The 25,997-nt window shown below is 45.3% G+C and overlaps 1 protein-coding gene across 3 annotated transcripts in view; it reads right to left on the bottom strand.

The window, feature by feature from the left end:
* The window catches only part of Ascc2 (activating signal cointegrator 1 complex subunit 2), a 48,004-nt gene that overhangs the window by 21,164 nt on the left and 843 nt on the right, over positions 1-25,997 (bottom strand). For 2 of the 3 annotated variants that reach the window (XR_380985.4, NM_029291.2), the window contains exons 2-9: positions 24,056-24,153; positions 17,816-17,974; positions 17,303-17,473; positions 14,667-14,796; positions 8,200-8,267; positions 6,211-6,321; positions 5,152-5,264; positions 233-307 (exon numbers count right to left, since the gene is read on the bottom strand). Coding sequence is in view for 2 of the 3 variants with exons in the window: in NM_029291.2 (NP_083567.1) it covers positions 233-307; positions 5,152-5,264; positions 6,211-6,321; positions 8,200-8,267; positions 14,667-14,796; positions 17,303-17,473; positions 17,816-17,974; positions 24,056-24,136 (908 nt within the window). In the remaining variant the exon portion in view is untranslated. The remainder of the gene's footprint in view (positions 1-232; positions 308-5,151; positions 5,265-6,210; positions 6,322-8,199; positions 8,268-14,666; positions 14,797-17,302; positions 17,474-17,815; positions 17,975-24,055; positions 24,154-25,997) is intronic. The other variant, NM_001376980.1, reaches the window with a different exon arrangement.

Raw genomic sequence — 25,997 nt, 5'->3', positions numbered from 1 at the left:
GTGCGTGGATGGGAACTGAGAGTATAAAAGAGTGAGAGGCCCAGGGTTCGGGGGAGATATAAACAAGGGAGATATAAACAAGGGAAATATAGAGAAAGAAGAAACAGGACTGAATAAACGTGTGCAGAAGGATCCTGTAGCAGCGTCGTTCTTCCTGGCCAGTTGAGCGCGCGCAACACGCCTGCACTCAGCTTCCCTCCCCATGAAGCACTTAGCTCTGTCCCTGCCTCACTTGCTGTCTTCAAGCCTCCTCTTCTTAATTGCAGACTCCAATTCCGGAATTGCCATCTCATAAAAGGAAGCTAGTCTGCAGAAGCAATCACAGTAAAAAGGAGATTAATTCATAAATACCACATTTTGGTAGAAAATGAAGCCAACCCGAAGGAGCAGAAAGGTTCATTTAGTTCCCCCATAAGCCCACAGCGTGTGTTCCTGTGTGCATGCATAAACCACAGGGTAACTTCAGGAGCTGCACTCAGGAAAGCAGCCCACCTCAGAGACGGGCCTTTCATTGACCTGATGCTCAGCAGCCAGAGAGCTTGTCCCTGTCTCCCAGCACTGGGACACAGGAAGAGTACTCACACCCTCCACGGTGACATTGGTTCTGAAGAGAGCAAACTCAGGCTCTCACTTTGCTTTACTGAGTCAACCCACCCTCCCAGCCCAGCCCAGCCCATGGTCATTTTCTGGGGCTACCCTGGAACTGGGCTACTCCAACAGCCTCATGGGAAGTGACCATAACTTTGCCTATTCTAACAAGGTGACCAGAGGGTCTACACACGACTCCTGGGCTTGTGAAGGAGGCACAGGACTACCTTTCTCCTTGCTCAAAATTTGCCAATTCTATGAGCCCTAAAATGCACAGTCAGTTACCTATACATTTTTCTTACTTTGGCTCTAAGATATAAAGTAGTTTTTTTTCTTTTTGGGCAGGATTTGAAATCTCTACAAATTGTTTCCACGTGACAATGCAATGTATTTACTGAGAACAGGCTAAAATATGCTCAGGACTTACATACACTACACACTGTATTTGTTTTATGAACTGAGTTAGTTCATATATAACTAACATTTATTTTAGTTATGTGTGTATGCGTCTATCAGTTGGTATGTGGAAACGAGTACAGATGTTAGGCTTCCTACAACCTTTTGTCTCTTTTGTTTTTTGAAACAGGGTCTTACTATGTAACTTTGGCTGTCCTGGAACTCTCTCTGTAGACCAGGCTGGACTTGAACTCACCAAGATGGCCTGCCTCTGCCTCCTGAGTGTTGGGATTAAAGGTGTGCGCCACCACCCCCACCCCCACCCCCACCACCAGGCTGCACCGTAACTCTTAGTACAAGGTTACAAGCTAGATGTGGCAGTTCATGCTTGTAATTCTAGCTCTTGGGAATCTGAAGCAGGAGGATCGTAAGCTGGACGCCAGCCTGGACTATACAGCAAGACCCTGCCTTAACAGCAAAACAACTAAAAATGATGCACATACAACAGGGCTAGAGAGGCGGCTCAGGAGTTACAGTACTTGTTGCTCTTCCAGAGGACCTGGGTTTGGTTGCTAGGACCCACATAGTGATTCACAATGTTTGTGACTCCAGTTCCAGGAGATCTGATGCATTCTGTACTCCACAGGCACCAGGCATGCACATATGAACACACATGCATACAGGCAAAACACACTCATGGACAAAATAAATCTATAATTTCCTCAAAAAAATTATACATACATACATGATGAGTGCGTCACAGTTCCATATGACTGTATTTCCAGCTACGTGGGAAGCTGGGGCAGGAAGACTAGTGGAGGCGGGCGGCCTGGGAAGCAGCTGTCCGTTTCTCCCTAACCCCGACTGCAGCACTCCAGCCCTACCTCCTCACTATGTACTTAGCTGCAAGATTCTTCCTTCCAGGGGCCAGAGTTGCTGCACGCAGGACACGCTGCCCTGACACTGACAGAGCGGTTCTTTTCTAGGGTCTAATTCTTCCTCCGAGCATCTCAAGTCTCCCAGACTCAGAGGTGCGAGTAAGTGCCTAGTGTGGTGCTGAATTCACACAGGGGCTCGGCAAGCGCACCCTGCCCGGAGCAGGCTCTGCAGTGTCTACCTCACTGCAGCACTGCATGTGGCCGAGAAAAGCTGAGCCAAGAGGAACAAGCCCTTCTATGTACGGCATCAGCAGAGGCCAGAGAGGGCAGCTGGGCCCAAGCTGGTTCAACTCTTGCCAGGCTATGTTGTTAGTGGGAGGGTGATTTGGCAAGATGTGAGAATTAAAGATGCCATCTGTCCCTGCATTTCTACTTCTAGGAATTAATCCGCAAATATGCTTGCAAAGGTATGAAGTGCTGTGTGTACAATGTTATGTATTTTCAAACAGCAAACAACTGAAAAAAGCCACAAAAAATAAAAACATCTGTCTCTGGTGTCTAGTATGCCAGCTGCATCGGCTGCTCAGTCACCCTGGAGACACTGAGCCATCTCCCCGCCACAGCTTCCAATTTTTAAAAAGGGGGAGGGGTTAGAAGGGTAGCTCAGTGGTAGAATTCCTGGGTTTATAAGCATTTATAAAGGCCTGGGTTTCGTTCTCATTGCTGCAAAAGGAGAAATAATGTGCGCATCTTCCTATTTTGCACATCTCTGAAAAATCACAAACTAAGGACAGTGTTGATCTGGGAGGAAAGAACTAGAAAAGGGGGAGGAAGACGGTTCACCAGATAGTTTACATTGCTAAAAGGTTTTTACATTGTGTATATGTGTTTGTCTCTGTGTGAGTGTGTGTGTGTGTGTGTGTGTGTGAGTGACATGTGTAAGGGGGCCCACAGAAGCCAGGAGACCTGGAGCTGGAGTTACAGGGTGCAGGGAAGTGGACTCTGTCCCTGGCAGACAGACCCTGCTCTTAATTGCTGAGTCATTGCTCTTTTTTGAGTCCTGTCAAAGTGAAAGTACTACTGACTCATGACCAAGAGCAGACACTGCACACTCGGCTGAGTGGATGGGAGAGGAAAGTGAAGCAAGCCCTTTGGATAAGTGTGACCGCTAACCCAGTTCTGTGGGAACTGGGGTTGTATGTGTGGGTGTTCGTGTCTGCAGCACAGGCTGGGACAGGTTGGGCCGGCTGCAGGCTATAGACAGTCAAGAACAGTCACTTCTACAGTACATCCTTTCTTCCCTATACTCCAAGAATCTTCTGCTTTCACTGTCTCTTGCAGAGCTTCATCCCTCAGAAGCCATCTGTGCTTATTTGGGGAGATGCTTGGACAAAATGAGAAAACTGCTTAAAGTAAGTGAAAATAGGCAGAGTATAAAATGCCGAGAGCAATACAATTCCTGAGGGTGATTTCAGTTTCTGGTTTCCTATCCGTTTTACATTTCCACACGCTCTTTTATTATTAAAAATACCTCTTCTCCCCAAAGTGGACAGCTACAGTCCTACCCCAAGCCCTTTCTTATCTGGAGAATGCTGGTCAGCACTTTATTCTAATGACCCCTGGGGAGCTGAGCAACCCTAATGTCTGAGTATCGCCAACAGAGACCACAGAGGAGTCAGAGGACCAGCTGCCATCTCTGGCACAAGACAGAGCTAGATAACTGTTTTGTTGAAAATGGGTGGGTAAATGGCAGGATGGATGGAGAGGTGAGAGGGAGGGAGGGAGATGGACTGCTCCCAGAAGCTGCTGCAAATGGTTGGGATTGCCCGGCGAGAGCAACAGTTATAGGCCACTGGGAAGAGGCCAGCACTTTCTGTTGCCAGGCAATGAGCAGGTCCTTTCACTCTAGTCTGGGAGTGCCCAAGCCCACGTTCTCCTTCTCTCACGGCACATGCTAACTGGGCAAAGGTTCCCTTCTTTCCATAAATTCCTCTAAGTGCTTGTCCATCTCAGCACCCTCTTCGCTAGGACTCTCTGGACTGAAGCCTCCCATGTTTCCAGTACATAGGAATAAACCCCACTTTCCACAGCCTGTCAGCAAATATTTACTATTTTTTTACATCCTCATTTTATTATCAGCTCCCTGCTCTGGAGTCCTGGAGGCCTCAACTAGTTTATCAGGCTACACTCCACTCCCTGGTCCTTTCTCTCTGAAACAGTCTGGGTGTTGGTTTTTTGTTTGTTTATTTTGAGACAGAGTTTTTTTTTTATGTACCCCTGAAGATCCTGGAACTGTCTATGTAGACCACGGCTTATACTCAGAGATCTGCAGGCCTCTCCCTCCCAAGTGCTGGGACTAAAGTTCTATGCCACCACACCTGGCAGTTAGTTAGTCTGGGCTTTTTGTACATTTCACATCTGCTTCAACACACCTCCTGTCACCAGAACCTTTCTATCTTGAAGACTTGGATCCTTTCTCTTCATCTGAGATTCTGAGACCAGGTCTAGTTATATTGACCAAGCTAGCTTCAAATCATGGGGCTCAAGTCACTCTCCTGTCTCAGCTAGCTTCCTGAGGAGCTGGGATGGCAGGACAGCCAGTGCACCAGGCTTCCTGCTTATTGCTCAAGGATGTTTTTATGAGTCATTCTCCTTTTGCACACCTCTGCTGTTTCCTCATTATGCCAGTTCTTACTGGCTGTCACTGTGTCCCCTGATAAGGTACACAAAACAAACAAGGCAGACTTGAAACTGTCATCTTGCTGTGGGTTTTTTCCCCTCTCTTATCCCATTCTTAGTTACAATTGCGAGGGCTCCTCTCAGCAGAAGTTTTATCTATGTTTCTTATTGTGTCCCCAGGCTGGAAGACAGGCTGGTGTATGTATATATATATATATATGTGTGTGTGTGTGCATATCTATATCTATCTATCTATCTATCTATCTATCTATCTATCTATCTATCTACACACACATACATATACACACACATATACATGTATAATGCATATATATGTATGTATATATATATTTTTAAATGATTTATTCATTGTACATTGGTGTTTTGCATGCATGTATGTCTGAGTGAGGGTGTCAGGTCCTCTGGAACTGAGGTTACAGACAGCTGTGAGCTGTCATATAGTTGCTGGGAATTGAACCTGGGTCCTCTGAAAGAGCAGCAAGTGCTCTCAACTCCAGCCCTTGTCTAGTATATTCTAAGGACTACATCAATATGTATTTGAGTAATGTATGGACCAGAGCCCTTACTTTAACCAGAAGTCCCAATGTACCTGTAACAAAAGTCATGTTTCTGGAAGGTTTGGCAGGCCAAAGGAAAGATGTCCAGAAAGGCCCAGAGTGTGGTGGAGGTGTCACACAGGTAGAGAACAATGTCCTTTAATTCCTGTTACCAAGAGAAGACATAGCATTACTCTTTCCAGCCCCACAGACAGCTCTGCAGAGGGCCTAAATCATAACTGACAAAGCCAGAGTTCTCAGTAGGTACGAAGATACTTGGGAGGAAGGGGGTGGGGGGTGGGGTAGAGGCATCTCTGGGAGGGTAACCTGGGCCACCTAATCATTCTAAATCTCAGAGTTTGCTACATTCAATGATAGCTAAGGTCATCTGGAATTCTGATATAGTCTCTTCTACCTGTAGGAAAATGAACCAGAATCTGAACACTGGGCCCAGAGAGAGACCAACCAGCCTGGTGAAGACTTGTTGACATTTGAAAGACGGTCCACAGGACACAGGGGGTGGGGCAGGTTGGGTGGCTCCTGGGTTCTCCATGTGACAGGTAAGGAAACAGAGGCTCGGAGTACTAAGACGATTTGCTCCCACAGCCCCTGGCATGTATGCTTCTGAAACTCTGGCTCAATGGCTATTTTCTCACAGTTGCCTCATCCCAGCTGTGTGTTTGACTGATACACACTCAGGCTCCTTACATGCTCACTTTCTGTATGTCATGCTCAGGAGTAAGATGGTACCATGTCTGCTTCTGCTTGCTGCTTTATCCTCCACACTCAGCACAGGACCTGGCATACATTGGCGGTCCCTCAGTACAGACTCATGAGCCTGTCGAGCAGAACTGAGGACTAGACCCAGTTCTCAAATCCTTATGTCTTTTTCTTTTTGGTGCTCCAAAAAGGTTTCCCAGAGAGGAACACAACCTACTGAAAAGCCTCTTAGCCCACAGGATAGGTTAAAACACAGATTAAATCCAAGGCAGGGGGCAGGGGCGGAGAGGAAACTGCTGTGCCTGTAGCACTGGCAATCTTCTCAGCCCAGGGCATCCAGCCTCTGGCTGAAGGTCTCAGCCAGAAGCAGCTGGGATCAGGGGCAACCTTACCAAGAGAGGCATGTCACTGGGGGTCAACGGACTCCTCTCCCCGAGTTTCTGGGGTGTGGTGCTGGTCCCATCCCCTTGCAAACCACAGTGCTGGAGGATATTGCTGAAGACCTGAGAAAGGCGCATAGGGCTCTCATCCACATCCTGCTGAACAAGCACCTAGAATCCCCATCCCACAACTAGAGACAGGTGACCCAAGAACTGCCTTAGGACCTAGAGACAGCATCAGGTGGGATGGTGGACAGGATTCAACGTAAACCATGCAGGGCTGAGGGTGTGGCTCAGTGACAGACTGCAGGCCAAGTACATGGAAGGCCCTGGGCCCCAGGCTGGATGTGGGTACTGCATACCTTTAATCCTAGCACTCAGAAGGTAGAGGGAGGTGAATCTCTGAGTTCAAAGTCAGCCTGGTCTACATAGCCTGTTCTAGGCCACAGTGAGAGCCTGTCTCAAAAAAAACAAAACCATGAGTTCCATTTTTAATAACCATACATGGAACATACGTATAAAATATAAACCCCCAAGAATCTTCAGTCTATGATTTGACTGATTAGGCTGAGAAACACCTTCGGTAATATTTAAGAGTTTTTTAGATCCTTTATAGATGACTATAGGATAATTTTTATATGTGTGTGTATACATATATATGTATATATACACACACACTCTCTCTACACACACACACACACACACACACACACACACACAAACACACAATTTTTTGAGTTGAGTCTCATGTAGGTCAGGATGCCTTTGATCTCGCTGTGCAAACAAGGATGGCCACCTTGAACTCTTAATCTTCCTGTCTCTCCTTCCTAAATGCAGAAATTATAGACATGAGCTATCACATTCAGTGGTTATAGGAATTTTGTTAAAACAAAAGACAATTAACAAGACTCGAAAATAGGATGTCATAAAATCAAGCAAGGCTAAATTGACAGTGTTATCATCAGTCTGTCTGTCTGTCTTTCCTTTTACTTATTTGTGTGTGTGTTTATAGGCATGTGTGTGAAACTCGGGGGACAACTTGACTCCTTCCACTCTGGGTTCTGGGGATCAATAAGGTCCTAAGGCTTGCTGGCAAGCATTTTGACATACTAAGCCATCTTGCCAGGGCATGTGATCTTCATTTTTGTACTTAAAATCTTAATTTTGAAGCTGGGCATGGTGGTATATACCTTTAATCCTAGCATTTGGGAGGCAGAGGCAGGTGGATCTCTGTGAGTTTGAGGCCTCCCTGGTCACATTGAGTTTCAGGACAGAAAGAGCAATGTTGAAAAACTCTATCTCAAAAAATAAAAAACAAAACAAAACACAAACCCCAAAGGAAACAAACACACACACACACACACACACACAGAAAACAAACCAAAAATTTATTTTTGTTTTTTTGAGGCAGGATCTCACTATGTAGCCTTAGTTTGCCTGGGAACTCAAGATAATCTCCTGCCTTAGGCTCCCAAGAGCTGGAACTACAGGCATGAGCCACCACACCCAGCTCCTTTCAGCTTTTGAACATTCCTCATATTTTCTACAATATACATTAATCTTTCACAAAACGGTTTTATAAACCCTCACAGTTCCAATCTGAGAAATGCAGGTCTCTGAAAGGAGTAACTGTTAGCTGCTGGGAAAGGAGACAAAAGACCAACCAAAGCCTTTGTATGAGGGCCAGATAACCTCCAGATGCCAGTCTTGTTCAAGGATGGCAAAGGGGGAATTGAAAGGCAACGTAGCCAAGGGCAGGACAAAGACAATCTGGGGGATGAGATCTTCCCCTTTCCCCTCCTCCTCCTTTTCCCTCTCCCTCTCCCACTGAGGACAGAGTCTAAGGCTTTGCACACGTTAGGTAAATGGCCTACACTGTGCTACGTTTCCAGAGGAGTCTGGGAAAGCAAACATTTCTATCAGGTTCCTCAAGAAAAATCCAAAGACTTTTCCTCCCCATACCTAGCTTGCTCTCCCCTGGGCAAGGATAAGAGGTAGTACCTGAAGTATGGTGGGAATGGTTTCATCCAGGTCAGTATAGTAACTTGGCTGCTGGGTAAATATGTTTCCTAAAAAGAGAAGAGAAAGGGAAGAAGTGCGGAGAGGTCAAGAGGTCAAATACGGATTGGACATATTAAAATTGGTTGCGTATGTTCTGTGACCTTTCTCCCTTCCTTAGCTGGCCTATAGGGAGGATCCAGGATGAGTCTTGGTCTCAGACCCAGCTCATACTGAGCGTTGTCCGCATTGAGAAACTTCCCAGGGCTGAGAAAGGAAGCTACTCAGTACCATTCAACTTTTTAAATACCTTTGATTACATAAAACAACCAGCAGCCCTGTCAAACCAGCTACTCCTGATGTCCTCAGGGAGTGACCAATCTTGGGTACCATGCCTCTCCCATGACAGCACTAGCTGTGGACCTGGGACTTACATTATGCAGGAAATTTAGGAACTATGATTCCTATATTCAATAAACCTACAGTAAGTCATGATTCTTGCCAAGCCACACCTCAGAGAATGTGAGATACCGGGGGAAAAGTCTCTGAAAATCTCTGCTTTTGAACTGCTAGCATCTCAATCTGGCCTCCTGCAAACAGGAGGGGACGTCGCAGAGACGGGCTTGGCACGCGTCGGGAGCTGTTGGGTTCAAGCCCGTCTCCGATGTTTACGACCCTCTACCTGCTGCTGCATGTGCCTCCTTACGACATATGGAAGCTAGGGCAGAACCCAGTGTTTCTCTGTGCAATGTCGAGGGAGGAGACGAGAGAAGGGGTCCTTGCTGAAGGACATGACAATGAGAAATGCCAGGGCTGGAGGCCTGAGATGTCTCAGCTCACCATAGGTCTTGCCTCTCAGGCTGGTGGCCAGCTTTGAGCCTCTCTGTCTCTAAAGAGGTCTGCTTTTTATGTAAGCACCAAACAATGTTTAGATTTCAGTCCTATTTAAGAAGAGCAAAGGGTGAATTCAAAGAGATATAGCCAAGGAGTCTTTCCCTCTGCCTGTCTGTTTCTCTCCTGCAGTGTGTATGAGGGCCAGAGCATCCAGTTCTGACAGCCCTGCAGCCCTAGTCCAGCCCAGGGAAGGAAGGTCAACATGAAGGTTAGAATGCCAGGTGAGGCTAATGAGTTAGCAAGGAGCTGGGCTTTCCATCAGCACACTCCTAGATGCCATTTACTCCTTGGTTCCAAAAAGCTGAGTTTTTCTAGCCCAGCCTCCTTAGGTCAATGCTCTTACCTCCCTGTAATCGATGAAGGTGTGCCTGGACCATCTACACCACCCTCCACAGAGGCAAAGAATACCCTGATCCTCTAGGGCTAGTCTGAACTGACTTTAATACGGTAAGTCCTAAGAAATCTAGCCCCTGCTGGCACACGAGAGCACCCGGCTTCCACTCCACGCATCAGAGCCCGCCCTTGGATCTAATCAGAGGCATCCATAACCTCAGACAACAGCCCTGTCCCGTCCTCCTGAAATGATCTTCCAGAGTTCATCCCATTTTAAGATATGTGTCACCTCCTCTGCACAGTGCAGAAGCAGGCACCCTGGGGCCATGACACACCCCTCTTGCTATCCTGACCACCCAGGATGAGGTAGACATTCCCTCATTGCCTGCCAGAAAAAGATTTTTTCTCAAGCATCAAGATAACTCAAATTTCTTCCTCCTTTTTTTCCTTTGTTTTTTTAAAACAAGGTTTCTCTGTGTAACAGCCCTGGCTGTCTTAAAACTTGCTTTGTAGGCCAGGATGTCCTCAAACTCACAGAGATTCACCTGCCTCTGCCTTCCAAGTGCTGGGATCAAAGTCTTCTGAGTCTCTTTTCCTCTTCTTTATCTGATTTCAATGAGAATGAAGATCTCTCTTGCTTTTTATCCAAAAACAACACAACAACAAAAACCCAAAATACAAAAACTGGGCCAGAGAGATGGCTCCTCATGCAGAGAATTCAAGCTCAGTTCTCAGGATCTACACGGTGGCTCACGTTCATCTGTAACTCCAGTTCCACGGACCTGATGCCCTCTTCAGGCCTCTGTGGGCGTCAGGCACACACACAGTGCACATATATATGTGTGTGGCCATGATGTGAAATTCACAGGGAATCAATATAAAGTTTTTAAAATATATATATATCTTGAGCCTGGAGAGATGGTTCATTGGTTGAGAGCACCGAGGACCTACCTGGGCGAGTGTCTCGTGTCTCACAACCACGTGTAACTCTAGTGCTAGGGGGTCTGACGTCTTCTTCTGGCCTTTGCAGGCACTGCATGAACATGTGCACACATACATTCAGGCAAAGCACCCACACTCACATAAAGAGATAAATAAAAGTTGAAAACTGCTTGTTATCTTAAGGTAGGCCAATTTATCTTAAGAATTAGTACAGAGCCGGGCAGTGGTGGCACACGCCTTTAATCCCAGCACTTGGGAGGCAGAGGCAGGCGGATTTCTGAGTTCCAGGACAGCCAGGGCTATACAGAGAAACTCTGTCTCAAAAAACAAGACAAAGAGTACAGAGGTAAGGAAGAAACAGGGCATCCTCCGGCTGTCTTCCATGACGAGCCAGGGTGAACAGGAGACAGGGCCACACACATCACCAACCTATGAAGGATCCAGGGCCTCATTTTTCTCCTGATGTGCAAAAAAGCTGAAGAGACTGAGGAGCCCTTCTTTTGAAAGCTGATTGCTGATAGCCAATGCCAACCTTGCCAGTTTATTACGTAGAGAGAGGACGGACCATGCTTGTCCCCATGGGGCAGCTCACCCTCTCAGCTTTTCTTCTGCACCATTCTTACAAGCTTTGCCACAGAGTCTTTGTGGTACTGGAAATGGAAGCTGCCCTTATGCCTTCTATTCAAGGACTGAAAAGAGAGCTGCTCTGAGAGAGAGAAAGAGAAGCGCCTCTGCGGGCTCCTCTACATCTGCCGCCACACGCAGGCTCCAGGTGCCTGGACTGTACCTTTTTCAGATCAATCATCTTCTAGGAGCCAAAACTAAGATTCTCCTTAGATAAGTAGTTTAAAATGCTCAGCCTGGTGATCAGAGAATAGTTTAAAAGTACGTGGAGCTAGGCACAGTGACGTACACCTAACACCCCAGCATTTGGGAGGCAGAGGCAGGAAGAGCCTATGTTCAAGTCTAAGGGCAGCCAGAACTATGTAGAAAATTCTAGACTGATCTTGGCTACATAGTAAGACCAGTAAAACAAAACAACAAACCCCCCAAAATCGTAAAAAAAGAAAAGCAAGGTATGATGGCCCACATCTGTAATTTCAGCCCTTGTGAGGCAGAGGCAGAGGCAGAAGAGTTCCAGCCTGGGCTTCACATCATTATTAAGAAGAAAAAAAAAAGAAGACGAGGAGAAGAAGAAGAAGAAGGGGGGAGGAGGAGGAGATGATGACGAAGAGGAGGAAGATGAAGAGGAGGAGGAGAAGTAGTAGTAGTAGTAGTCGTCGTCGTCACGGTGTTCTGTGCTCTTGTGCGGGCTGCAAGCTAGAGGAATTTGAGAACAGAGACTCTTAACTGAGAAAATGCCACCACCAGAGCGGTCTAGTCCACAGGACATTCTTGATTGATGTAGGTGGACCTGGATGGTGTAAGAAAGCAGGCTGAGCAAGCCATGGAGAGCAAGCCAGCAAGCAGCACTAAGTTCCTGTCTTTATTTCTTCAATACCAATGTACTCTGGTATAGAACTGTAAGTTGAATAAATTCTTGCCTCCCTGAGTTACTTTTGGTCATGGTGTTTGTCACAGCAACAGAAATCTAAGACAGTCAGCAAGATGGCTCAGCAGGAAAATGCACCTTTCATATGTTTAATGACTTTAGTTTCATGTCTAGTGGGAGGATAGAACCTACTCCTGTACAAAATAAAAGTTTGAAATATAACAAATTTTTTAAGTTAAAAAAAAAAAACTCTCAAAAATCTATGACATTGATCTTTCATCTGATTCTTAAAGAAGCCAATGGCCCAAATGACGAAAGCCTAGGCGGCAGGACACGCTTTCCTGGTCTGTCTGTGATACTTCATCTCCCAGCAACTCCTCGCAGCAATCTTGTACCACAGAGCAATCAAAGGGATCCTTGCTTCTAACTCACAATGTACACGGCCAAGTCCTCAAGGCCATTTTTTCTGCACCATTCTGTCCATCTGTCTGTCTGTCTGTTTTCTCCAAAATTGTTAAGTTTTCTCTACAACCTGCTGCGTAACATCCTCTTCTGTCCCAGTTCCAGGCAGGTACTTTCTCCCACTATGTGTTTATTTCCAGTTGCTGCCTTAATAGATCAACCTTTTCACCAGGTGACTCCTCACCTTGCTCCAAGCTCTTAGACGCTTCACAGCCTCATCCCAGTATGGGCTCTCCCTTGCCAAGCACCTGTGTCCTGCCAGTCCCAGTGACAAATGTGTTGCTCACTTTTTCCTATTTAGCCCCACACCCCCTCCAAGAAGACAGACCATCAGCTTTCCTTTCTCTACAATCGAGGCTTTGAAAGGCTCACTGACTTGGTGAAGCTGCGTGTGAGACAGGGAGTTAAGTGGAGGAACTAACATCTTCACCGCTGGGCAATGCCACTCCTCAGAAAGCTGAATGGAGCCTTTCCAGTGCCTCTCTCTGGCTCCTGATGCTGCTCTCTGTAACCTTCCACTCTAACTGAACTGGCCTGGTAATTGTCTCCCTCACTTATGATGCTTTCTGTTGCTCACTCACCTCATCCTCTAAGTCTATAGTGAATTAATATTGGCCTTCTGGGAAAATAAACAAGATTACCCATACTCAGGCAATAATTAGACTCAAAGGAGAAACCGAGAACATTTCAATGAAATTGACAGGTAAAAATTTCACATATATTATGATGTAATATATTTAAAATGACTTGAAGTGAATAATAAATAAATAAATAATTCATAAATATCTACTAATGGCTTTCCTGCTTCTTTATTTATCCTTTATTTGTAAGCTGTGAACATAGCTCTGTTAAGAGTGCTTTCCCAGCTGGAGCTGAATTTGAGGCCAGTCTGGTCTATAGAGTGAGTTCTAGGATAGAGAGAGATACACAGAGAAACCCTGTCTCAAAAAACAAAAACAAAACAAATCTCTCAAAAACCAGTTATAGATTTATATAGTTACATATAAAATTTAGATTGTTATAAGTGGCTTTATATATACATCTAACATTTGTATTTGTTTTATATACTTATAGAGTTATATATAAACTTTATATATACAACTATATATACATGTGTGTATGTATGTATACATTCAGTTAGAAAACAGAAGAAAGGGAGAGAGAGAGAGAGAGAGAGGTCTATCCCAAGGGTAGTTGTCTGTTTGGGTTTTGTTTTTAAAGCCAGGATCCAATATGCAGATTTGGCTAGACTCATGAGCCTCTCTCTTACTTCAGGCTCTTCAAGTGCTATGCCCTACAGTCGGAGGATGGGGAAGCCAGCAGGAGTCCTCAAATGAACATCGCCCAATACTATGAACTACAATTCAAGAAGGAATCAGCTGAGGCATACCCTGTGCAGCAACCCCCATCACTTTCATTTCTGAGTGAACCTTCCAGCCCATTTCTACCTAGGAAATCCAACTTAGTGTCTCCTTTTTCCACAGCTACAGAGCCTCCAAACTATGGCCCCACCCACTCTCAGCAATGCTGAATATGTGCTATATTGGAGGCAGCCTCATTATCCCCAAGAGAGAGCAGAGACAGAAAGAGTTCCAGGGTCAGTTCTTCATAGCTGTTAAAAGTTCCAAATTGGCTACCTGATTAGTATAGGCTTTTAGTCAAGTCTTTTAAAATTTGACCTGTCTTTTTATCTGTAAATGGGGACAATGACAGCACTGACCCCAAGAGTCCCTGTGAGCATCCAGTGGAGATAGCAAATAGGATGTGCATGTCATGACAAGAACCCAGGACAAAATCCAATGAAGGCCTGCAATCTGCAATCTGAGTTTCACTGCCAAAGCACTTCCTCATTCCTGCCACTGACTGACACCTGTCCTAATACTATGACATCAGATATTTTGTTGTTTTGGTCCCAATAGCCCAGAATGGCATGGACTCACTATGTAAGCCCAAGCTGGCCTCAAACTCACAACCAACCCTCTTACCTCAACCTCCTGAGCTGAGATTATAGGACGCACACAGCCAGCAAGACTCAAGGATTCTTGAGGCACTGCCTGCCTCACTGTTTTGATTCCCCAGCCATTTATTTCAGAGTTGGCACATCTTTGTGTGTTTTATATATGTATGCAAGTATTATATCTGTGTGTATGTATGTATGCATATATGTACTCATGCATTACATCTGTGCATACACATGGACATGTATGGATGTGTGCTTGTATGTATGTATTACATCTGTGAAGTCATTTCCTAATACTCTTGTCCTGTCTAACACCAGCACTGGTGGCCTCTGGTTTGGCATGTGGGGCAAACCCCTGCACACCCCCAGGCCCTCCATCCTACTCACCTATCATTTTCTGGAGCAGTGGTGAGTTGCCTTTTCCAAAGAGCACACAGAGGTCCAGGATCTTCGGGATGTCAAAGAGGAAGTTGTTGTAGAGGATTTCTCCAAATGCAGATGGAGAAATGAAGTGGTCCTAAGGGAAAGGAAAGAAAGGAGAAAGAAAAAGGAAAGAAGGGAGAACGGCTGAGTGAGCAGATGCTGCAACAGCAAACTCGTGAGAAAACACCTTGATGCTCATCAGCTGGGCACAGGCAATCCGTGGTAGCATGCCTGTACTGTATACATGTCAACTTTATAGAAAGACCCAAAATCATCATGATTCTGCTTCAAGTAAACAGAAACATACATGAGAAGAGTCCGCTGGGGTTTGCTTCTCAGTGTTTATAGGAAAATCATCAGTGTCTGGGATTACATAAAAATACTTCAGTAAGAACAAACAAACTCAGACTCAACAAGAGTGGCAAAACCTTGCTAAGTACACAGGTAGTGTAAGGGGACATAGGACACATTGTTCTATATACATGGAACTTTCTCTCAAGTATATGTATACATTTGAAATTTAATTATAATGAAAATGTAGTTTGAAATGCCTGTAAAAGTTGGTATTCAGAGGGGCTAGAAAGATGGCTGAGTGGAAAGCACTTCCTGCTCTTGCAGAGGCCCCGCGTTCGCTTTTCAGCATCCACATGGTAGTTCACAACCACCTGTAACTCCAGTTCTAAGAGATCTGGTGCCCTCTTTTGACATCCAAGGGCTCATACACACATGTGAGTATATACATATTTAAAAATATGTAGATCAGTATTTAGGTGCTAAGACAGGACAATGGTGAGTTGGAGATTAGTCTGGCCAACACTGGGAGATCCTATCTCCAAACAAAGATACAAATAAAACAAGATCTCTTTTTCACTGTGGTGTCAGGGATCACACCCTGGGCCTTGTGCATACTAGGCAAATACTGTACTCCTAAACTACATCTAAACCCCAAGATCCAATCTTTAAAATTCTCTGTTCCCAGCCACACAAAACTTCCCTAAAGGAGGGGCCAGAGAAATGGCTTGGTGGTTATGGGCTCTTGCTGCTCTTACAGAGGAGAGGAGTTTGGTTCCAGCATCCACACTGGGCAGCTTACAGCTGCCTGTAACTCCAGCTCCAAGAGATTACAGGCATCCTCTTTTGGCCTCCACGGATACACATAAGCATACACACATAGAGTCATATACATACATAAGTAAAACTTAAACAAATCTTAACAATAGACACCTGTACACACACATGTAATTATAAATAATAAAAACAGAGCTGGAGAGATGGCTTAGCGGTTAAGAGCACTGACTGCTCTTCCAGAGGTCCTGAGTTCAATTCCCAGCAACCACATGGTGGCTCACAACCATCTGTAATGGTTGCACTCTTCCAATGCACTCTTCCAATGTGTCTGAAGACAGCTGCAGTGTACTCATATAAATAAAAATAATATTTTTTTGAGACTGAGTCTCACTAAGTAGACCAGGCTGGACTTGAACTCAAAGAAATCCACCTGCAAGAAACTCACTTCCTGAGTTACTAGGATTAAAGGCATGTGTCACTATGTCTCACAAAATAAATCTTTAAAAAAGAACGTTAGAGTCCATGAAGGAAGATGGAATTAATTTTATAACATTAACAGTAGTGACTTTGAACATTTACGAGATGGCTCAGTATGTAAAGGTACTTGCTGATAAGTCTGATGACTAGATTTCAATCCCAGGACCTACAGGGTGGAAATAAAGGCCACTCTCACAATTTGTCATCTGACCTCCATACATGTGTTGAGGCACACATGTGCACACATAGTCAAAGGACAAGAAGTCCATGAAGGAACATGTACATTAACAGTGGCGATAGTGAGTGCTGACAAGGTGGCTCAGTGGGCAAGGGCGCTTGCAGTTAAGTCTGACAACCTGAGTTCCATCTCCAGGACTCACATGGTTAGAGAACCAACTCCTGCAAGCTGTCTTCTGACAATGCACCTATACACATATGCACCTATACACATATGGGGACACACAGAAATAAATAAATATATATGTATACACACACACACACACACACACACATTTTTTTTCCCGAGGCAGGGTTTCTCTGTGTAGCCCTGGTTGTCCTGGAACTTACTCTGTAGACCAAGCTGGCCTGCCTCTGGCACGCCCTTGGTTTGTTTATGACTACCTACAAGTACAGCTCCTGGAAGATCTGAGCCCTTTTTCTGGTTTCTTTGCATATGTATGACATACATGCACATACATATATGGAGACATAAATATATGTAAATTAATTCATAAAACAAATATTTTTTAAAGTACACATATTTGAGTTCTTCCAAAAGTCAGAATCAGTGTCCTTACTCTTTGTCACAATCATACGTCAACTGTGACAAGGACCCTGGAGTTCCTGCTGCTGAAAACACTGGGTGTACTGTGGGCAGGCTGGTGGACTGGAGGACAAGGGAAGTAAGTGACACAGATTCTTTCCCCAAAAGGCAGGGATAAAGAGGGGAGACAAAGAGGAAACCTGAACGTCCAGAGCCTTCTTTCCCAGGGGTAGCGTCTGGCACAGAGGTGCTGGGTGTCAAGTGGACACTTGTCACAGGGTCGCAGGCTTACTTTGGATTCCTTGTGCGTGGACATTCGGAGGAAGGTGAGGAAAACACTCCGGTGCAGGTGATTCTGCATGTCAGCCACCTCAGGGGTCGGGGCCACCCACTCATCAAACTTTCGGGGTACATAGTGCAGGTAGGAGTCCAGGCACTTCTGCAGGGTCTCATCAAAAATAACCTAATTCAGGTGAGAGAGGAGAGCAAGGACTGACTGCTGAGACTCAAAGGTTTGTGGGTAGGCTACACGGGTGCTTACAGCCTGTCAGCCCTGATTTACTTCAAACCCTCCAACCCCAAGGGACCAAGGAGGTACGAATGAGCGCAGGGGTAAATATAAGCTTCTTACACTGACCCAGGGTGGACAGTAGGTAAGCATCAGGAAAGCTGTAACATGAGACAGCAATCCAAACCATAATTTGATGTTAAGGACCCAAAGAAAGTAGGGAAGAGAAAAATAACAGCAACCAACCAAGAATCTGGCATGTGCTTTGTCTTAGTGTGAATTTTGATGGAATGTTACCTGGCACCAGAATTTATCGTGAGGCAAGGCCAGGAGCCAGTCGAGGTCATTAGCTACGAAGTTGGCACGTTCCAGGTACTCCTCCACTAGGGCGGGAATGTTGTCTTTAGGGGGCGGTTTGTACAACACAAAATACCGGTCTGCCTTCTGCTCAGGGTTCTACAAATCCAAAAACCAGGTGTTAATGTGGGAGAGGTTAGCCAGCGAGCCCCATTTGCCAACCCACAGCAGTAACAGTGCTTGGCCGTTCCAACCAGAGGCCCTCCAGGAGCTTCTAAGGATAAAGAGCCCAGTGTACCTAACAAAGGAGCCATGGTTGCACCCGGGAATACAAGATGGCTGTTAAAAAAACAACAACAACATGTTTTTAGAGCATTTTTGTGGTGAGGGGACAGGTTAAGGGGGGAGAGAAAGAAAGAAACAAAATTCTAATATAACCAGGTTTGTAAATTTTTTAAGAAGTCAATGTATTCATATACTGGTACAGATTTCTAAAAAGAAGGGAACAATTCCCAAACTTATACTGGTTATCTTGGGGCTATGGGATTATAGCTTCATTATATTTTTCTGTATTTTCTCTTTTTTACAAAGGCTTACACTCTGTTGACCATCTGGCATCAAACTCAGAGATCTGCCTGCCTCCGCCTCCCAAGTGCTGGGATTAAAGGCGTGCACCACCATGTTTGACCTTATTTTCCCCATATTTAAACAATGACCATGTACTTTTAAAATTAATATTTAATTATCCAGGTAACACATAAGCATCTTTTCAAACACTATGTGGGCTAAGAGCAGAGCTCAGTGACAGAGTGTGTGCTCCGTGGATGTGGGGCCCTGGGTTCAATCCCCAGCATGGGGACGTGGGGGTGAAAGGGGAGAGTGAGCAGGGCGGGAAGCATACTTAGTCTCCATGACCTCCCAGGCAGCCACCAAGCAGATGCTGGCCTAGTGTCCTTTCTAGGTATTTATAGTAGAATATGCATATCAAGTATTTGTGTAAGTCTGTTTTTCCATTCTGATACAAACAGCATCATATTCTATATATCATTATTATTATTTTTTTAAAGTTTACAAAGTGGTTTCCTACAATGATATCCTTTTTTTTTAAAGATTTATTTATTTATTTATTTATTATATGTAAGTACATTGTAGCTGTCTTCAGACACTCCAGAAGAGGGAATCAGATCTCGTTACGGATGGTTGTGAGCCACCATGTGGTTGCTGGGATTTGAACTCTGGACCTTCGGAAGAGCAGTCGGGTGCTCTTACCCACTGAGCCATCTCACCAGCCCTCATTATTTTTTTTTTTTTATAACCAGAAAAAAACCCACAACTTCTTTTTTTTTAAAGATTCTAATCAAGTAGCTGCAGAGCTCAGCTCAGAGTCACAAGTTCTCTTTCCCAGCCCAAAGCACACCATGAACAAGCCCCACTTTGTTCGCCAAAGAGAAGAGACATGGGCTCAGTTTTCATCCCAGTCTACACGAGGGGCTTTCTCAGGGAGAAGCTGTAATAAGAGGAGGACCAGGCACTGCCTCAGCTGTTAGCAACCACAGCCTTCCACTTCCAGAGCCGACTCTAGAACGATCAAGACCGATGGATGGACCAGTCTCCTTGAGAACCTTGTGGGCCTTTGCAGGGTATGCAAGCTCCATGGGATTCACTGCAGCCATTGAGCACACGGTTCTGTGGACCCTCTCCCATCTAAAACCCACTCATACAGTGGCAGCATTCCAGGTACTCATCTGTTGACAAAGAGCTCATCTCCTTGTCTTCCAAGCTTCCTTCCTCTGACCTGAGGACTCTCTTTACCCCTACTGTGCCAGCTTTGGGGCACATGAATAAAAGCATCCAGTGATGCAGGTCTCAGCTTAGAGGCTCAAGTTCTCTCCAGGTTACAAGGGTCACGTTCCACTGGGGAAGATGAACATCTAAGCCACCAAGGGAGCCCTAGCCAGATGAAGTCACAACTCAGGCCTAAAGGGTCACAGGAGCACAGGAGAGAATTAACAGCCCATGGAAAAGGGATGCCTCTGAGGCACGGCGGTACCTAACTGAGCCTAGCAGGAGGAAAAGGATTTTTAGGTGAAAGAAAGTTAGCTTGCTTGTCCTCCTCCCTCCCTCCTCTTTTGTTTGTTTGTTTGTTTCTCACACATTTTTTTACTATATAGCCTTGGTTGACCTGGAACTTACTATGTAGACTAGGCTGGTCTCAGATTTAATAGAGATCTGCTGGCCCCCAGGATCAATGGCAGATGCTACAATTAATGGAAGAAATCACCCCTCCACACCCAAGACAGGATTTCTCTTTGTAGCCCTGGCTGTCCTGGAACTCACTCTGGAGTGACCAGTCTGGACTCATAAAGATACACCTGGCTCTGCCTCTCAAGTGTGCACCACCACTGGCCAACTGAAGAAGTCATTCATATAAAGGCATAAAAACAGTCATATATGGTGCACAGATGGACCTGGGTTTAAAGGGTGGCAGGATGATGACAACAAACCTACCACCCATTGAGGACCTGCCCTACACCAGCAGGAGCAGCAGGAACAGGCAGGTCAAACTCCCCACTGCTTTCCCTCATCTATGATTAGTTAAAAGGGTGACAGCCTGTCTGGCCGAGGAGAAAACAAAGGCTCAGTAGGGTCCTGAACTTTCTTAAAGGCCTTGAGGTGCAGCAGGCAGCCAGGCAGGACTAAAGTACAGCTTACTCTGCAGACCAAGTATTAGGTACAGCACACCCCTGCACACCCTATCTCACTGCATTCCTTCTGACCTCAGGCACCTAGAAGCCTGCGGAATTCCCTCTGAGGCTGGACTAAGGGGTTTGCTCGCCTCCTCCAACACCTGCATTCACGTGACTAAGGCTCTTGCTAAACTGCATCAAAGTCACTTTTGGATCAGGTGCTGTTGAGCTCAGGGAGAGAGGAAGGAATGGATATGAGACGGATACAGGGGACTTCTAGGGAAGGTGAAAATGTTCACTCTTGACCATAGGTGATGGCTTCATTAGTATATTACCAATGTTGAAAACAATCAAATTGTTGACTTTAACTATGCAGTTTACTGTTTTTTAATGATACTTCAACAGTGCTGGGCCTTGAGAGGACTCTCCACATACTCATTAGCTAGACAAAAGGATGAATGGCCAGCTCCTATCTCTTTAGTACTTTAAATGGCAAGCTTTGTAAAAGGAACTCTCCGAGTAGCCATAGATGGTTTCAGAGCAGGAGTAGCAGGAAGACTCCAACTGTGTTTCTCCTATGGAGGTTTAATCCCACCTTTCGAAAAGTCTGGCCCAGGGTCTATCTGCTCTGGCAAACTGGGAAAATACTGCCCATCAAGCCTTTATGGATCTTGATAGCAACCCGTTTTCTTAGTGTCCTTCATGGTGGAGGGCCCAACACTACTTGTGGCAGGTTTTTCAAGTGCTTGCTCCTTGAAATCGTAACTACTTAATAAGCATCGATAAGCTTACTTATCACTCTCTAGAGGCACTGATCCTTGGGCCGAGATCTTTTTGTCCCAAACTGAGACTCAAAACACAAAATCCCACACATATCTCAGGACACTGTTTCAGGAGCTTCCTGCAGCCTATAGGGTAATGTTCTTCAGTGTGACCAAGACCTGTCTCCATCCAATCCCTCTTTCTCCCTAGTGCCTAGTCAATGTCACAGTTGCCACTTGTTATCTCCAGCAGAACTGCAATCTATCGAGTATTGTTCTGTTCAGGCACAGTAGTAATCTACAGACGTTACAGACGTTTCGTTTCATCTCCACCATGCCTGGCCCATTATTATCTTTTTTTTTTTTTTTTTGGCTTCTGAGGTCTAGTAGTCAAACAACTTACCAAATAAGTGCAAAACCTGTGTTCGTTAGTTCTGCCATAGTGCCACCCCACCGCCAGGGAACTGTTCTTGACCTAAAGAGTCAAACTTGCCCAAGTATCCCTGAGTTTTCTAACCAGGGCCTTGTCCTCCTGCTCCATCCAGACAGAGCTAACGTACCTTTCAACACACAGTGCAGGACCTTTCTCCTTCAGGAAGCCATCCCTGGCTATACATCCCTCCTATCAGCCCAAGATCTTCCTTCTGTGTACTCCAAACTCTGATCTGAACCAGCTCTGCATGTGTGTCAGACCCTGGCCTTCCTCCTACTCTACTGTCATCATACTGCTAGAAGCTACTGGTGGCAGGCTGCGGACCCCACAAGCACAGGACTAGATATTTTCTCTTTGAGGCTCTAGCATCAGGCAGTCTGTGGTTTCTGACTTAAAGAATGTTTCCAGAGAGCTTACTGTGCTTGTCACTGAGAAGCCAGTCATGAAAGGGACCAGACCTCTGCCCTCCCAGTCCCACAACTAACAACCCAGGAGTTCATTCAGCACACGGGGAAGTACTGAGGTTTAAAACCAGTCTCACCCACTCAAGTCTCCACCATCACTGTCCAACAGAACGCTCTGTGACAGTGGGACTGCATCATCTGTCTGAACTACACAGTAGGCACTCATCACATGGGATACTTCACTTACATAGTCCACACTTCAAGCACCAGACACGCTACAATCGTTACACGTAGTACATGTTACCTACTAGATGGCTACTGAATTAGATAGTACAGTTTTAGCTTTTCTGACAAACATCCTCCATATGTAAAATTATGAACAGGAAAGCAAACAGCTTTATAGAAGAAAGGCTGAGTACAGGACATCCTGGGACTGGACTGGCTAGCACAGCATCCTAGCTCTCCTGATTTCCTGGCTTTGTGACCTTGAACTCTGTAAGATAGTGACAATCAAAACATCCCTGATGGGCTGAGATGTGGCTTAAATAAGATAACCTGGGGAGATGGGCAGGAAGTCCCATATTGATAATGGATAGCAGATGGAAGGCGAAGAATCAGTTTTCTCTAAGGGAACAGCGGCTGGTGGGCTGGCCACATATCCAAGAGCATATGGGCAGCAGCAACTGGGCTCGATGGGCTTAAAGAAAAGGACACAAGCCTGGGTGGGCGGGAAAGGGTTCATCTAAACAAAATGCTCAAAGAACCAACTCAAAATAAGGAGGGGAGGGAGGAAGAAAAATTAATCCAGGTGACTTTTCAGAATAGGCTGACCCACATGGGGCACTATGTACGTTAAGTTCTATATTTAAAGACTGAATAGGAAATAATAAAAGCCAACCAAAATGCAGGAAATAAAATACTTAGCTCCCATTTCCCACAACTTTACTCAAGCCTCTAGAAACTACTTCTTCCCTCCCTGTGCAAGTAAACTCATACTCTTGGGAAATCTATAAGTGGGTACAAGGACTCAAATCCCCACTTCTGTCCCTTTCTTTACCAGCCTGGCACCTCTCCATGGCTCTAATCTCTCTCTGATGCTGGGAACTGGCAGGTTCACAGCCTCCTCAGTTTTCAGTTTCACAGGTCCTGTCAGAGACTCTGTGTGTCTCACTTCTTGCACCAGATTAAAGACAAGACCAGCTCAACCTAGCAACCAATGACCCTACAGGAGTCTGGGGAGAAGCTTAGATTAAAAAAATAAATATAGGGCTGACGAGATGGCTCAGCAGGTAAGAGCACTAACTGCTCTTCCGAAGGTCCTGAGTTCAAATCCCAGCAACCACATGGTGGCTCACAACCATCCGTAATGAGATCTGATTCACTCTTCTGGTGCGTTTGAAGTCAGCTACAGTGTACTCTTGTATAGTAAAAATAAATAAATAAATAAATAAATAAATAAATATACATACATAGTCAGCTACAGTGTACTCATGTATAGTAAAAATAAATAAATAAATAAATAAATATACATACATAGTCAGCTACAGTGTACTCATGTATAGTAAAAATAAATAAATAAATAAATAAATATACAAACATACACATTTCTACATGAAGCCCTAAGTCCCAACAAAGGGAAATCACCAAACCCCCGGCAATTCCAGCCCAGCTCAGACTAAGCCAGAATTGCCTTCAGAATGACTGAAAATGAATACTGAGGGGGTAGGGGGAAATGGGACACACGACTTGACATGGAAAACACTACTCCAATTTGACTGCTACTCAGAAACAAAATTCTATACTAGGCTTGGAAGGGCCTCGTAGTATCTCAACTACTGATCAGCAACGACAGTCCTTGGGTCACTCTTGGAACAGAAAAGGGAGGAATTTCCTTTTTGCTTTTCAAGTGCAAGGATGACCCTGCCAGGCTGACCAGCATCAGGGCATCGGCTCACCAGCGCTGCTGAAGTCTTCGGCTGTCCTGTCTTCGGGTCTTTGTGGGTGATCTGGAGTTGGTCCAGGGGCAGAGCTGGCATTGTGCTGTGTGACCCTCCTGAAAGGAATATGAGTGGGAAGAAGAGAGCAGACACACAGAGTCTAGAGGTAGGACCTACTCTGGGAGTGAACCCAGCACCAGCATCAACCCCCGGCCACAGTGGGCTCCTAACGTGGGCTTTCAAGACCTTGTATGCATTTGCTATACTAGAACAGTTCTAGTTCTGAAGGAAAATACCTTCCAAATAACTCCTACCTGCTATAAAAAAGAAGTCCTGCTAGGCATCGTGGCACACACCTTTAATCCCAGCACAACCGGGGCAGAGGCAGACGGATCTCTTGTGAGTTTAAGGCCAGCCTGACCTACAGAGTCAGCCAGGGCTACACAGAGAAACCCCTTCTCAAAAAACAAAACGAAAGTCCTGGCTAAAAGAACCTAGACTGTTCTCATTTTTTGTTTTTAAAATGCTGAAACCCAGGGCCTCAAACTGTACTCGTGAAGACACTTCCCACAGTTCCTTTTCTTGCTCTCTTCCCTCTAACCAGCGCAAGCCTAGCAGATGCAGCCTCACCAAACGTTTGATGAATGACTAGGAGAAATGTTCTCTGCTGCAATGGGGACTGAACTCGTCACAAATGCTAGGGTAGCTCTACCCCCGAGCTACAGTCCTCAGAACAAGAGCACTCTTCTCCTAACTCTCACTAGGGTTACAACAGTGGTCCTTTCCTCATAGGTAGACTATGCTAAGACTTTACAATTTCTCCAGGCTTCAAAGGACATGACAAACTAACAGAAGGAAGAGAAAATCCTTAGAAAGCTGACAACGTAAGATCCCTTCCACAGGGGCCAAACTGGTTTCAAAGCCAGGAGTTGGTCAGCTGGGTACAGCTCAGTGATAGAACTTGTGCTTACCACATGCAAGTCCCTGGGTTCAAGCTTAAATGAATGAATGAATAAATAAATAGGAAAGATGGTCACAGAGCAGGCTGGGAGACGCTCAGTCAGCGTTGTCCAGACCGCACAAGCATAAGAATCTGATTCCCAAAGCTAGGAAGCAGGATGTGATGGTATATGCTTGCAATCTCGGCACTGGGAGAGTAGGAGGCGTCAGGACAGTCCACCAGGCAAGCTCCAGGCCAGTGAGAGACTTGTCTCAAAAGAAAAGCAGATGACTTCTGAGGGACAACTCCAACTCCCGAGGTTGACCTTTGACTCCACACATATGCATTTGTACCCACATGTATGTGAACCCGGGATACAAAACCAAATGAGCAGAGCAGCTCGTCAGTGTTCCCACCCAGTGTTCTCTTTTTTTAAAATAACACCTTGGCCTTATCCACAGGAAGGACATGTGTATTGGGCCAGCCATGCAATGGAGATCAACGAACCCTTTCAAAAGGCATGCCAGCAAAAGAGCATATGACACACATGAATACATCAAGGCTAGGAGGAGGAAGTCACTATGTCCTCACAGACAAGCTGAGGATATGACCAGCTATTTCTTACCAGGTGATATAAAACATATTGACAAGTCAATATGTCTGGCCCAGCCCTGGCAATATAAGACATATTGATAAGACAAGAGCAGCATGTTTGTTAGATACTGAGTGCTCTTCTAAGTGCTTTTCTTGGCATTAACATAATTTTGTTTTCAAATACTAGGAAACAAGGTCTTGCCATATAAACTGGCTCTTAACTGTAGCAATCTCCTGCCTCAGTGTCCTGAGTGCTGGTATACACTACTATATGCAACATCACACACCACTCTTTCCTCGCATTCATTCATATATATATACATATATATATATATGAATCAATTAATTAATTAATTTTGTTACATCGTAGACAGGGTCTCATGTAGCCTAAGCTGTTTTTGAACCAATCTTTCTGACTCAACCTCC

The sequence above is a fragment of the Mus musculus genome, chromosome 11, assembly GCF_000001635.26.
Source record: "Mus musculus strain C57BL/6J chromosome 11, GRCm38.p6 C57BL/6J".
Lineage (NCBI taxonomy): Eukaryota > Metazoa > Chordata > Mammalia > Rodentia > Muridae > Mus > Mus musculus.
This window is presented reverse-complemented; position numbering and strand designations above follow the sequence as displayed.